At 41.3% G+C, this 15602-nt stretch overlaps 1 protein-coding gene across 1 annotated transcript in view; it reads left to right on the forward strand.

Annotated features, from left to right (window-relative positions):
- sorcs1 (sortilin-related VPS10 domain containing receptor 1) overlaps positions 1-15602 on the forward strand; it is a 126978-nt gene that overhangs the window by 72803 nt on the left and 38573 nt on the right. Inside the window, exons 3-4 of the mRNA XM_030778928.1 lie at positions 2892-2991; positions 14877-15035. Of these exons, the coding sequence (XP_030634788.1) occupies positions 2892-2991; positions 14877-15035 (259 nt within the window). The remainder of the gene's footprint in view (positions 1-2891; positions 2992-14876; positions 15036-15602) is intronic.

A 15602-nucleotide genomic window follows, 5' to 3' on the forward strand; every position in this document is an offset into this window, starting at 1 on the left:
CAAAGGTTGATGAATCAGCTGCCGATTGGGAGATACAGAAGCCAGTCATACTGGACGTGCGAGATTTGAAAATTGGATTGTCAGTAAATCACATATTTACCTTTTTTTTTTTTTTACCTCTTTACCGCCTATCACATCTTTGTTTTTGTGCAAAACAGCCTTATATGCTTGTCTCATATCCCCTAGTCTGTCAGAAATAAATTAGAACACTTTTATCCAATTTGAACTGGATTTATATGCGGCGTTTTAGAACATTGTGCACTTTTCTAGCTTAAAGAGTGAGTCATTGATCTCCTCAGGCTGGAATGCTGTGTAGACAAAATGAAAGTGACTATGTTATTATGAATTGTAGCTATAATCATTATTGACTGATTAAAAGTACCAGTAATTCAGTGTCTACTTCACCAACTTCAGTCAATAACTGATTGAGGGAGAGTTGTAAGAAAAAAAAAAAGCCAGTGTGCATATATACAAAACACACACACACACACACACACACACACACACACAGACGGACAAGGCCAGGAGCAAAGAAGTGTATCCACTCTATGTTTCCTGTCATTATCAAACCTGACTTCGGAACACAGAAAAATAGAACAATTTTGTCGTATTGATAAGATCAGGTCAAACGTTTTTCACAAAGAGCTTGATGGGTAATTGGATCCTGATTGAACTGTGGGTTACCTTTTGGTCATGCTCATTTTTCTTGTTCCATGAACTACCCTTTCTCCCCGTCAGCTTCCTTTATGTGATTTGGGATAATTTCATGGGAATGTACAGAAAATCACTGAAACATCATAGAAGTAAGAGGAAGGGGACGTTGAATCATATGCTTCGTTTAGTGGCTATGAGTAGCTGATCAATAGAGAGATGATGTCATTGTTCCTCCGTCCACGTGTCAATGACCCCCTCTTAGCGACTGTGTGACAGCCGTGAATCACGTCCAATTAGCCCGGAGCGCTCAGTTTAAGTGCCATATTTTATTGGCACGGAAAATCGGAATAGGACAGCGAAAATTCCCAAAGCAGTTCTGATGTCACTCATCGGAGGCTCTTTAAGCTGGAAGTGCCAAAAAAGCAGAGAGATCACAATTCCAGAACAACTTCAAATTCCAAAAAAGTTCGCTACTTAAAAGCGCGTAGCCCAGGTGAGCTGTGGTTTCGAACGTTTTTTTTTTAGTCGAATTATTTCAGCGTGCCTGGTTGCGTCAAAACAACAACGGACATTTTCAATGAAGTCTGCATGTGCTAGCGGAGTGAATTCTCCTATCTTTGCGGTCTGCGTGAAATGGAGAGCATGACCGCGGAAAACTCTTAATGAATGTGCGCCGCGTCGTTCAGAAGCAGATTAGAGATGACATCCCGGCAAACCCGTTAAATCTTTCAGACATCTGAAATGTCAGACGTCTGTAAAGAACACACATTTCACATTAGTACTTTGGCCGTACCCAGTAAATATTTGATCACGGTTACTTCAGGTGTAGATTCAAGCTCAGTGCTTTTCACCCACGGCGTATCTGCACCCTTCCGTACTTTAGACAATGTAAACAGACAATCGGCACTTTCGTACAACACTTGAATTGCATGAATATTGCACGTGTACAGTGCTCTGTACTGTACATAAGATGTTCTTTTTCAAAAAACTACATGGTTGTCAAACTTACGTGTGGGAATTAGCGAAACTCCCCTGGATAAGATACGGCTACACATGTCATATTCCATTCAACCGCGCCATCTTTCTCGTTTTTTTGAAAAAACTTTTGAAATGACGTCCTTTGCTCAAACTACTTTGCATTCTTTCAGTATTTTATCATTAATTTTTTTATTTTAGCCCTACGTAATTAAAAGTTGGCATTTTGTGTGAATGCCAGTGAGCATGATGGAGTTGCAGTCAGTTTCAGAGACAGCCAATTACCACGGTGTCAAATCTCAAGTCAGGGCAATGTACACATTCTCCAACCTTAGACATAGCAAAAAAAAAAAAAGGAATGTAAGGTAGGCTAGTACCCGCTGTCAAATGAATAATTATACAATTACAGAGGCTCAAATGGATCTGTGACTCCCACTTTATGTGAGCTGTCACTTGTGGCGGTAATGGAGTATGGTTGAACGAAGCGATCTTGGTAGCCGGAGGGTTGGCGGTTCGAATCCCCGGTTTGACGGTTCATTGCCAAACCTGTCCCTGAGCAAGGCACTTAACCCCCAGGTTGATCCAAAGGCTTCTGATCACTGACACAGAAAGTAATAATTGTAGTTCTCTCTAGATAAGGCTGTTGGCAAAATGAATAAATTTAAATACACTTATGAGGCGCTTCTGCTAGAACAGCCTAACCCCTGTTTGACATTGTTCAGTTTTAGTTCCGTATTACCAAAAAAAAAAAAAATTACGTTTACAGTTACCAGTTCTAAATTTTACATCATATAGGATGCCTACCAACATCAGAAACATGAACAAACGTCAAACTGTACGGGATTGTCTCTAAACACAAAGAACGTGTGATCACTGCCGTAGACGTACATGTAAGCAGTACATCTCTGCAATATGTCATTTTAAAAATTCATGTCGACATACTGGGACGAAACGAACTCACAAACACTCGTTGTGGTTTTCACCCTGTCGTCCCGGTGGTTATAGCCAATATTTTAAGCATGAGCAGAGGAAGGAAGCGAAGCATGATCCCCACTGACAGAACTGAACTGAACTGAACTGAACTGAACTGAACCACTCACATGCATGCAAACACATCTCCTTCAAGAAAGGTGGGGATGTGTGTGTGTGTGTGTGTGTCTGTGTGTGTGGAGGGGGGCACGACTGTTGAGGGATCACAGGAGCACTTTAATTGCTACAGCTAATTCATCAAATCCTCATCAAGTCATCCGATTAAATTTCAGGTCGACGGACTACGGAACCACCTATGAGAAGCTCAATGAGAAAGTGGGTTTGAAAACAATACTCAGCTACTTGTATGTGAGTCCAAACAACAAAAGAAAGGTAAGACTTTTTGTTTTTTTTTTCTTGCACCTACTTTCTAAACAGAATCCTCGTTTCTGACAAACAATTATTTACGCTATTGCGATACAGGTGATGTCAGCACACGTGGTTGCAATATGTTCTCATATTACTGAGGTGGTAGGCTTTGATATTTTAAACTCCTACAAGAAATGAGATGATGTTGTGCACACGCAAGAGTCACCGTGGTCCCAATGGAGGACGTGAGTAAATATGCTTGCAAACCTTCCATATAAAGGCGTGTGTTTTCATTCGTTCTCCAGCAGAGTGAGTTATGGCCTCGCCGTTGGAGAGGCATAAAGAAGCTGATCATTTGAATATTGTAACGCTTTTGTGTTATTCACTACAAAACGCCGTGCTCTGAGACACTACTGTTCCCCCCGCTATGTTTCTTAGCTTCCATGAAAAATGTATACGTTCACGATATTTACTGTCTGCAAGCCCCTCAAATCTTCAGCTATCAGGACACAGAAAGGATTTAATGACTTCGATTCTGAGTAATCTCCGCTAAGAAATTTAGGAGCATTCAAAGGAAAACACTCATCATTAATATGGATAAGTCTGGGGTTTCTCTCTGGGGTTAATGAATTATAGACGGCCTGAAAAAGGGATTCATAAATTCACAGCGTTTTAATCAAAGACAGACACAAGTTTCATATTTACGACTAGACTGTCTACAGCACAAGTGACAGTGAGAATCATTAGTCCCAGCATTCCCTGAAATTCTCTCTCTCTCTCTCTCTCTCTCTCTCTCTTTCTCTCCCTCTTTCTCTCTACTTTTGCTAGAGTCCAATCTAGTCAACTCATTTAGCCCTTATTAATTATGGCCTTCTAATGAAGACAGAATTTGTCTGACTGAGGCTCACATTCAATCAAACCACAAAGCACTGTTGTAATGACAAAACTGAAATACTGAGATACAGCTCAGCGGAGGCACAGGCTGATAGGATACTGGCACTTGTCAATCAAGATGATTTCTGATGCAGCCCAATCATTTAGTTCATTCTGATTGGACAATCAGGACTCCTCGGTTAGAGGCGGTTTTAAAATGCCATTACGCAGCACCTCCCTAAAGGAGACGGCTCATACATCACACAGAAACGTGTTTCAAACTATGTTTCATTTATCAGGACCGTTGTTTTAGTGAATACAGCCTTTTCCTCCTAATTGAAACGTGTTGTTTTCATTAAAAAAAAAACTGTTTAGACAGCGGTTTTCAATGTAATTTGTTTTCGCCGTGTTTTCTCTGTGGTTTATGTTTGAATCAGGGTTTCCACGGTGATAATGTTTTGTATAGCTTGTTACCCCCTGTAGGAACTATACTAGGGGACCTACCGACGCACAGTATAGAGCAGTTTCACTCCCTAAGGGAACAGACTTAATGACCATGTTCTCTTCGGCAATTTTCTCTGTAATTCTAATGGTGACTTAAAATGTCAGTCTGGCGTTAGACGACTTCCACGGGCATAGAGGCAGGTACGGAATCTCCAAAACACCCCTTAGGCACACGCACCTGCTCTTGTGAGAATGTCCCTCCTGTTCAATTTACAGCCATTTCACTCTCTCTTTCCTTCTCTTTTCACTCGTTCTCTCTCTCTCTCTCGCTCTCTTTTTCTCTCTCACACCTTCTCTCTCCTTTTTCTCTTTTTCTTGCTTTTTTCTGTGTAAGACTCTGATAACCACGAGGATCATTTTCTCTTGGTTAATTAGGGCCTTGAAATGAAGATGAACTCCATGTCCAGTTTTCGTTTCCCTCAGTAATACAGAACGTAATTTTTTTACAGTGTATTACTACACTCAGCAATCTTCTAGATCCCCTAGAATTGAAGCAGTGACCAGTGACGCATTGTTCCAAATACTCTGGACAAGTTAAATATATCGAAACTGAAGAATGTGGACATAGTCATACCAGTTGTATAGGACAAGAATGTAAATTTCTGTATGGGTATTATCCAATCAGTGAATGGCTGAGAACTGAGCATGCTCAGTGTCATTTGTGTGGGGCCTGCATGCTTTGCCATTGTCAGTGCATCCCAGCACATAAGGGCCTGATTAGCTTCAAAGTGTTCTCACCTAGTTTTCAAAGCCTTGGTGAGCAGCTTGAATGAGAGTCGGCCCATAGAGGAACCTGCAGACACAGCAGTCCCTCAGGACCTGGATTGGATGTTTCTTTTGTGAGAGCCGAGGAAAAAAAAAAAAAAAAAAAAAAAGCTAACAGAACTCACATAGTCTAGTACATTCTTTTCAAGTGTGTTCACATGGGAATTGTAACAGACACACAGACACACATACCATCTCATGAGGCCTTGGAAGTAAGCTGATCAGTGTGTGTGTGTGTGTGTGTGTGTGTGTGTGTGAATTTGATTTTTATTTTGATCCTTTAGGCAGTAAAGCCAACCATGCAGAACAGACCTGTTCCAGTCTCTCCATACTCTAGTGTCGTAGCTATAAGAAACACTGAATTATTGTACATTTAATGGGATTCCATTAAGCTGAAACTGGTCCGAGTGTTTGTCTCCATACGACTGTATGTGTCTGGTTTCATGGGACGTTTGAAATATTGTTTTCACAGCTTTCAAATTAAAAGTAGGCCATAAAAAAAAAATTTAAAATGAATAAGATTGAGATGAACATCAGTGCCATACAGAGGAACCATGTTGTGTGAATAATTTTTAAAAGCATCAAACAGGTCCTCATAACATGAGGAAACCCCAATGATACTGAAACGCCTGTGTGTGTGTGTGTGTGTGTGTTTGTGTTTGTGTGTGTGTGTGTGTGTATGTGCGAGTTTTAATGTGTGTGTGTGTGTGTGTCATGACCGTTCGGAAATGATTAGTGCTTCATACATCTCAGATTACAGTAAACAGTGGGGGGGGGCGGAATATAGTTTTGTCTCGAGCAGGAATTGCACCTCCTACTTTTATGTTCAAAGCCTTCCATTCACACACTCCATCGCTGAGAACAAAGACACTTTTAAAGTGGAAAATGAATGTACAGCCGCCCATAAACGGCTTACGAAACGGTTCTGAAAAAGACAAACAACAAAATCAAGACTAGCCGCAACTTTACGATGGCAGCAGTAAACCGAAACCCCCCCAAAATCATTATGCAGCCAGCTTTGTTTTAGAGGAAAACAAAATATTTAGGTTCATTTTAATGTCCCAAAGTTTTGGCCCTCACTCTAGCAGAGGAATCAGTTTGATTGGTCAAAATGTTCAACAACGGTGATTATTTTATATTAGTGTTGCACATGATACAAACTTACTATTTTAGTCCCATTACATTGAGTCGTATTATACTCATGTACAGCATACATAATCCTTTGCAGTGCAGTTTGTCGTCACTGTTGATGTGAGATGTTGATTCTATTCATTCATGATGTCATAAAGCATTGAAGCCATAAGCAATCATTAAGAAATCTACTGTGGCAACCATGACCTTATAAGGAGAAAAACTAACATGTACGTGTAATTATACATATGGACATATGTGCCGATGAACGCATATGAAAATTGTTTCAGTCAGGCTGAAGTGATCTTGTAATGTTTGGTTTCTTTTCTATTCTTTTTTTTATGGAGATGGAGAATGTGATCATGACATTTCTCAGACTTGTGGATTTTGTCTAAGAGGTGTGCATATTTTAACAGTAGTTAGGAGAAGATGTGTTTTAGTTTAACGGAGACAATGAAACCAGGAGCAAGAAGACAGGCGATCCTGAGGAAGCATTGGTGGCAATGCCAAAGCAAGTGAACAAGCTAACGGGAGAGAAAAAAAAAAAAAACCTTAACATCTGTCAACCCTTAGGCACTACCTCCAAATGCCTGCAATGTGGAATGAGAGAGAGAGAGAGTGTGTGTGTGAGAGAGAAAGAGACAGACAGACAGAGAGAGACAGAGGGGAGGGTGAGAAAGAGGGAGGGAGAGAGAGAGAGGATCAACAGACAGAGGGACAGAGAGACAACTGTAGGGAAAGACAGAGAGAGAGAGAGAGAGGGGGACAGACACAGAAAAAGAAGGGATGACTGAGACGGAGAGAGAGAATGAACGTACATCTGTAGTGTGTTAAACGCGTAGAGTGACATCATTTTAGCTGACGTTCACATTCCCAAAAAAAAAAGTTTTTTTTTTCCTTTTATTTATTTATGGTTTGGTTTTTTCATTTTTAATATCTGTATGTAATCATTTAATCATGACTGTCAGACATTCTCACGCTGCAAATATACACGGGAATCATAATTCAAAAGAGTTTCCTTTTTTTTTTTTGCTTCACAATGATCATTTTAATGTTTGTTGCTTTCACCGAAAACAAGCAGCATGAATGCACGAAGAGTCGTCGACTTATCACATTTCAGACCTGTTAGCTCTCTGCCACGAAATGTTTGCGTTCGCCTTAGCATCCAGACGGCCTTCCAATTACCGGCGAAGAGAATGAGAAACATTCTCCTATTTATCCAGTCCAGCCGGGCGCAGCCCTCAGCGAACGTCTGGGAGCTAGTCAATTAGCCTCAACTTCAAATGCTTCTTCAGATATCAAGTAACGGCACTCGTGTCTAATGATGAAGTTCAAGCTTCGGATGTACCTGATGAAGAAGGGTGAAGGAAATATGAGGTCATTAGTTTCACCAGAAAAGACAACCACACTCCAAAACATTCACATTGGAAATTAATGATTAATCCAATTATTTGCATGAAGCGGCTGTCTGTGTTTTGTCAGCACGGATCAAATTAGAGTATATTTTATGAAATGATTCGTGGAAATAATTTTCTCATTCTGTCTGAAACAGGGATATCACTGTCTGATCAAGATGACAGGGTTACACAGCGTGATCATTACGGAGTGAAAGAAAAACTTTATTAATGTGTTCTGTAGTCATCGAAGAGCTGAAAATGAAATAAAAAAATAAAATTTGGTTGATACGCTAGCTGTTGATTCGATAGCTTTATTGAGTTAACACTGGTGTCTTCTGGTAAGATCTGAGCTTTCTCGTGTAAATCGATTTAATGTTTATTTGCTAACTTGCGACTGCATCCAATATGGCAAAATGTTTCCTCTGGCTAGCTTTCCCAGATCGCTCTGGGCTGTCAAATCTTAGCTTGTTAGCGTTCCTCTCCTTTCTCTCTCTCTCCTCACTTCTCACTCTCTCTCTCTCACTCACTCCCTCACTCGTTCGCGGTGAGACGAGCCCTTTGCTTTGTTTGACTCAGGTTCACACCTGACATTTACTCGTCTCTTCTGAAGACTTCTCTCCGTCCGTCTGCCCGTCTTCCCTCCATCACTGGCCGTTACCCCCAACCCCACCCCCCCACCCCCCCATGGCCTCAATTAAGCACTCTCTGTCTTCTTCTGACACGAGCTGGACCGCTGCTTACAAGCAGTGAAAGCGCCCCAGCCTCCCCTCCCTCCCCTACACACACACGCACGCACACACACACACACACACACACACACGTTCTTGTGCCATGGTTGTAAAAATCATGTCTCTGCCATTTCTGGTCTAATCACCTTGTAACACATGGTTGATCTTTCAGGGGAGAGGAACATCGTATCTGTTCTTTTGGGAGAGAGGGAACAAGGTGGGAGACGAAGGAGAGAGAGAGAGAGAGAACATCAGAGCGAGGGGGAGAGAGAGAGAGAGAGAGAGAGAGAGAGAGAGATGCAGGGGTGGTTGCACACAAAGAGAATAGCAGATGAGAAAGTTAAAGGACATTAGACAAACTGGTGTAGCAGCACTGGAGGCCCTGGCATCAAACATTAACATTTCGCTACAGTGTTCAGTCAGCGGCGTAGACGAGAGGACACACACCCACCCACACACACACACACACACACACACACACACACACAGATGCAAATATACACCCTTACACAGCCTTCTGCATCACATAGACTAAAGAACTAAAGGTAGCATTTGTTAACATTTTATTCAGACTTTTAACAATTAACGTTTTGTAAGTCTGCTCTTTTGAATGAGAAAGAGGCTTATCTACCAGATGTCCCTAGTCTCGTCCTATCAGTATGGCATGACATTTCATGTGAATTAGAATGTCAGTCAAGGTGGTTTGAGGTTGTCTCTTGGCAACCCACTGGAATGATTATCGTCAAACATTCCGGAATCATGTCTATAGCTGTGACAGGAGGAACAGTTGACTCCATCTATGTGAATGACCTAAGGGAATACAATGGTGCTACTATTGAGATTTAGCCTGGGACGGTTGACAGCGTTTGTCTGTTTGTTGTTGGCTGTTATGTAGTTTTTATTTCAGCCACTAGAGGGTAGCTATCTCGTTTTTGTGTGTGTGTGTGTGTGTGTGTTTTTCTGCCCACTTCAATCCAGGTTTATGAACTAATGAATTATTGCCCCGATTAAAAGATATTGAGTAAAAACTAAAGTTACTTAATTGTTTGTAGGATTAAGCTTTGCAGAATTCCTAAACAGTGTGTGCGCAAGAAAATGAGAGATGAATGCGTATTAGGAGCATGCACATGCGCGTACACACACACACACACACACACACGTGCGTGCAGAAACACACACACACACAAACACGCGCGCACACATACACCCATACCCACACCCACCCACGCGCACACACACACAGGCACACAAATTCGCACATGCAAACGGAACAAAAACATACAAAGCTCTTTTGTCTTTAGAATAGATGTGTGAGTCATTTCAATGTCTTTTCTTCTCCCACAGTGACCTTAAATTCAGAGTCTCAGATGTTTGAAAACGCATTGAACGCACGTACGGGGGGCCAGCGCAGCACTTCCTTCTAATTGGCCCCGGTCCTTGCAACGCCTAGATGGCCTTGGTTAAAAAAAGCAATACGGAGGCCTTAACCGCAGTAGAATAACTAACAAGAACCCAAAGGCGGCAAAGCAAAATGCATATTTTGGGCCTAGTTAGGAAAATAGATTCGTATGCAGTAATTGATTTCTTTGTCTTTGCTAGGCTTTTTTTTTTTTTTTGCGCCTTCTCTCCCTCTCTCTCTCACCTCCCTGACCTTCTTTACTTACAGGGTAAGGTGCCCGTAGAAAAAAAAAAAAAAAGAAAAAGAAAAAAAAGAAAATTAAAGCAATATTTTCGAAAAAAAAAAAAATCGCTCAAATATTGAAAGCCAGCATGAGCATGTCATAACTTGTTAGCTCTTTTTTTTTTTTTTTTTTTTTTAATCGCTCCCTAAACGAAAGAGAAAAAGACAGACACTTTGGATAACGTAGTCCTGAGACTGGCAGAGGCCTTTATTGCGAATCATCGACGAACGCGTTCGCGGCAGTCGTTTACATTTGACGAAGCACCGATCCGATAACTGCCGACGGGAATATTTGCGTAAGGAAAAACGGATAATTACGCTAAAAGCAATGGGGTTGAATGGCTTTAAAGACAGGTGAAACGTTGGAGGGGAAAAAAAACAAAAAGAAAAAAAAAAAAGAAAAGAAAAGAGGTCATAAGTATTCGCCAAGACCGTCTCCTGGCGTATTATAACGAAGATTTACAGAAATGAGTCAGTCCAATTAGTTTGGCCGAGAGAGAAAACATGTGGCTAATTTCATTAATATTCTCTCACAGGCTATTTACTGCGGAGAGGCACGGACTCAAGTATTCCTACCACACTCTCCTCTCGGTCCTGCAGCCAGACTGACTGAGAGCAAACGCTTAATTAACCTTTGTCATTTTCAACCTCCATGGCCTCATAATTTAGAATCACTGATAGTGATTCTGTACAGGCGCGCACACACACACACACATACAGAGGGAGAGAGAGAGAGAGAGAGAGAGAGGCATGTTAAAGCAAGACCGAGTGAACAATACTAAGAGCTAAGCCGAGTGCCAAAGTTAAAGTGTGTGAATTGAAGTAATTATCGACTGGAGAAGTTTTTGGGGTCAGGGGAGTTGCGCTGGAGTTTGCATGTTGTGTGAGGTGAAGTGGTACATTATTACTTTCCCTTCTAGTACAAGCGGTGTGCTATGACTCTGTGAAGATGTATTTATCTACTGATTAGTGTTCATTCATTCTTAGAATAAATTGTGCTGTTTAACATACTTAATCAAGGAAAACCTGAAGGTATTTAACAACACAGTAGTTAGCGACTTATTTAAATGTAGCCTCTTAATAGGAGACAATGAACAGTGCGAGAAAACGCGTCTCAGGACAAGAAAATCGCGTATATTGAAGATCAGCAAAGTCGCATGCGTAGGATATTCACTTTGCGCGGCACTTTTCAGACCCTTATCATATCTCACCGTGAGCCATTAGCGCAGCTCCTGTTTTCTCTGCCGTCAGTCATTCAGACCGTCCCACTGTTTTGTGACCTTGACACCGCGCGAAGGTCAACGCCAGATCTAATCAAACCGACAAGCTCCCCTGTTACCAACATCCACCATAACTTGTTTTCTATAGCCCCCCCCCCCTCCCAGTCACATCCACGCGTAGGAAAGTCACTCCTTAACTGTTCATGTCACTACAGTGAGAGCTGTTCAGTCAGCAGAGGAGAGCTCAACGTGCGGGCCTTAATCGAATACCGGCGTACCTCCCGCAGGAACGGACGAGAAGTACCGAGGGAGTGGAAGAAGAAAAAAAAAGACAGACAAAAAAGAAAAGCTTTTATCGTTATTTTCTTTTCAAAAACCCCGACTGTTCTGTCTGGCTGAATTTTCTTTGTTGTGTCCGTACGCTCTTGCCAAAGTCTTGTCAACGACCCGCGAGCCCTCATTTTCCAGAAGTTTATACAAAGAGATGGTTTTTTTTTTTATTTAACATCACTTTGTATTAAACATGAAAGAGTATGGGTGCTTAAAACTGGCATACAAAGATATATAAAAAGGCAAATTGTTGACAAATAAATGACCCATCGTTGGTTTATAAGCACTAGCCATTGTCTTGTAATTGCTTGCTTTTAGTATTGTAATAAAGTCGCAGCAGGGGAGATTGAGCTGAGAGTTCTGATTGGAATACAGACAGAATGTTGGTCACGTCCGTTGCCCGGGCAACGATGATTGATGAACTTGCATTCTGGGTTCTGGCCATTGGTTAGTATTACCATGTCTGCCTTGACAAATTGCCCAGCAAGCTGAACAGTCCTGATCCACTTTATAATGCTGTTGCTTTGGGAATAAATCAAACACTGGATTAAAATGGAAACCAATTCCAAAGTGAATAGAATTGCTCATACTGGTGTGGTATGTAAAGAGGACAAGGCAGTCTTACATGAAGCTGTCATAGCTTTAGACAGGAGAGTGGAAAATGAAATATGGGAAACTCTTAAACTGAGGAGATTGCAAGCAATGTATAGGTGAATTTTTAGGTAGGACGGTAAAACATGCGTTTGACAGCATTCATATTGTTCTACATGTATGGTAACGCTGAATATGCAGATCTTGGTTATGAAACGTGATGGTAGTCATTACGGACGTTGTTCTTCAGCTCACATGGAACACGCCTTCCCACTCTGGATAAGAATGTCTGCCACGTGAACAAATCCCGCACGCCGTAATTGGAAAGCGTGGGAATGCTGTATGCCTTAAACATCGCAACACACTTAGGCCTACACCCAACCTTTGAGCATGTTCAGTAATACATAATGTGTTTCAAAAGAAGATGTCATGCCACGTACCACATCATGACGAAGTTTCTTTCTTTCTTTCTGTCTTTCTTTCTTTCTTTCTTTCTTTCTTTCTTTCTCTCTTTATCCTCACGTTGTGCGAGATGGCTTTGGTCTGGTCGTGAGCTATGACATAAATATAAAAAGCGTACGCTACCTCAGTCCACAGGCAAGATAAAAAAAAAAAAAAAAAGGAGAGAGAAAGAAAAAGGCTTTGCTGATGAAGTCTTATTTACCACAGGTGGTCTCATTTCCAGCTGATTGCTAGTCTTGTAGGGGGGGGGAGGAGTGTGCTGTGTGACCGATAGGCTTTTTCTGTAATGAGTCACATACATACCGAAGGGCTTCTTGCCCTCTTAACATTTCATGCAGTTCTTACACTCAAAGCTTTTAAAAACCGGCACTAAATGAACTTTTTAAGGTTGCAAAGAGTACGCAATACAATGGAGCACTGTTTCTGTCTTCCCCTCTCACGTCAAGTCGGACTCCCATAAGACACAAACATGCAACGAAAATGAAAAACAGAAATTGGGGGTGGAGGAGGTGTGTGTGTGTGTGTGTGTGTGTGTGTGTGTGTGTGTGTGTGTGTGGGGGGGGGGGGGGGGGGGTTCACATTCAGATGCACCTGATCATGCACACAAGCGCACACACACATGCGCACACACACACACACACACACACACACTGTTGCCAGTGATAAGCTTTTGTAACTGTTCAGGTCTACTGATTCAATTACATTTGGGCAGATTATATCGGTTGATTTTTTTTTTTTTTTTTTCCTTTCTGCAAACTTGGTGCAATCACAAAAAAAAAGGTAAATGTCTAAGAGAAGAACAAAGCTCATGGGAAATTCAGAGTTATCGGCCTGACTGAACAAGGGAGGAAAAACAGAAGAGTGGAGAAGTGGATTGAGGGGTGGGGGGGTGGGCATAGTCGGGGGGGGGGGCTGGATTGCTTGACTAATCCAGTGAATGAGCCTAACACACTCTTGCTTCAAAACCTTCGGTTCTGGAAAAGTCCATCACAGGTTCATCTGTGATAACATCTAGCCAAGCGTTTCAGGAATTACAAATTGAGATATCATATCAATGATAGATGAACTTTTAACAAGTTTAAAGACATTCATTAACACCTAATAATAAGTTACACTGTTTTGCAGTCCAGTGGATTACAGCCTGTCTATCCTTACTATAAATGGTTTAAAACCAAACAAAGGTAACTACTTAATTTCTTCATGAAGAAGATAATTCCATAATTGGCATTTTCTTTTGCTGAACTTGTAAAGCTTCTGTATCTGTTGTCTGTGGATTGTGAGCGGAAAAAAGAAGTACATTACTATAAATATGTTATTTCCCTCATTTCCCAGATTTTCAGCAGTAAATCCACATATGTCATACTTGTAATGCATTGTGAGTTAGAATATACAGATGTCTGTCAGAAGTATAAGAACAGACACAGTTCAAATGAGGTAAGCTCCTTTTTTTGAAACAGATTTTCCTTTTTTTTGGAGATCACATGATTAAGGCTTAGATCTTTTTCTGGACATGCTGAGCTTTGAGTCTCACTGGTGTTACTTTTCACACTCACATGAACAGCAGTCTACGTCTAAATATCTACCTGTCAGACGAGGCCCTGTTTGTAGTAATTAGTATGAGGTGTATGAGTATTAAAAAAAAAAAAAAAGAAGATGTTTCAAGATGTATTTTTGCCGTGTTCAGTGCTATAAGCAGTTACAGTTTTCAACAATAAAAAAAGCTAATAATATGCCATATACATAACCCTCTATCTATCTATGTATCTATCTATCTGTCAAGACATATATCCACAGTTATAGAGATAGATGTATGTGCACACACACACACACACACAGAAATACCCTAAAAAAAGTAGGTACAAACTTTAAAGGTGCATATAGGCCTCAGTGTGGAAGTTAAGTACTAACCTGATGCCTGAAGCGTTGTCAGCGTGATGTCCCTGTGTGTATGGAATAAAAAAGGGATTGAAAGTCACATGTAGCCTAAGCTCACACTGATTACGGGTTAAGTCTACTGAAGAAGTTCAACACGCAGTAAAAAAGTAAAGGAGAAGTTTAAGGTTAAGTTTATACCTTCTCAAAAAAAAAACCCTCCTCTAAAGTTTTGCTTAAATTACCCCTCGGGGGATCTTTTCCTTCAAACCCCAGGAGCGTTTAACGAAGGTCCCTCTGCTCTTTCTCTTTCTCTTTCTCTTTTTTTTTTTCTTCTTCTCTTTTTTGAACTCAGATCATGTTGCTGACGGACCCGGAGGTGGAGAGCAGTTTGCTCATCAGTTCGGACGAGGGCGCGACCTATCAGAAATATCGCCTCAGCTTCTACATCCTCAGCTTGCTCTTTCACCCCGAGCAAGAGGATTGGATCCTCGCCTACAGCCACGACCAGAAGGTCAGACCACGACCCCTGACCGCTGCAAAGCGAACCAGATAGTACGGTAAAACCTCGAAAGTGAAGTTCAAACACTCGGAATGATAAGGGGATTCGGTTCAGGTTTTTTTTTTCTTTTTCTTTTCTTTTGCGAATGAACTCGACTTTTTTTTTTTGGACGTATATTTGGGCATAGGTTTGAAGTTGAGTTTATGCGAGAAAAAAAAAAAAAGGGATTTTCCTTAAAATTTAAAAATTTACTGAGATCTTTTTTCAGAGAGAGAGAGAGAGAGAGAGAGAGAGAGATAGAGACAGAGAGAGAGACAGATACAGACACAGAGAGAGAGAGAGAGAGAGACCGAGGGAGAGAGACAGAGAGACAGAGAGAGAGAGAGACAGAGACAGAGAGAGAGAGAGGGAGAGAGAGAGAGAAAGGGAGACAGAGGGAGAGAGAGAGAAAGAGAGAGAGAGATAGAGAGACAGAGAGAGAGAGAGAGAGAGAGAGAGAGAGATGTCTTGTGAACGAACAGTTAAAACCCGTTACACTCATTAGAGACTGAGCAGCCGTCAGTGACACTGAGGAACTTT

Source organism: Chanos chanos, chromosome 7 (genome assembly GCF_902362185.1).
Source record: "Chanos chanos chromosome 7, fChaCha1.1, whole genome shotgun sequence".
In the NCBI taxonomy this organism is placed as follows: domain Eukaryota; kingdom Metazoa; phylum Chordata; class Actinopteri; order Gonorynchiformes; family Chanidae; genus Chanos; species Chanos chanos.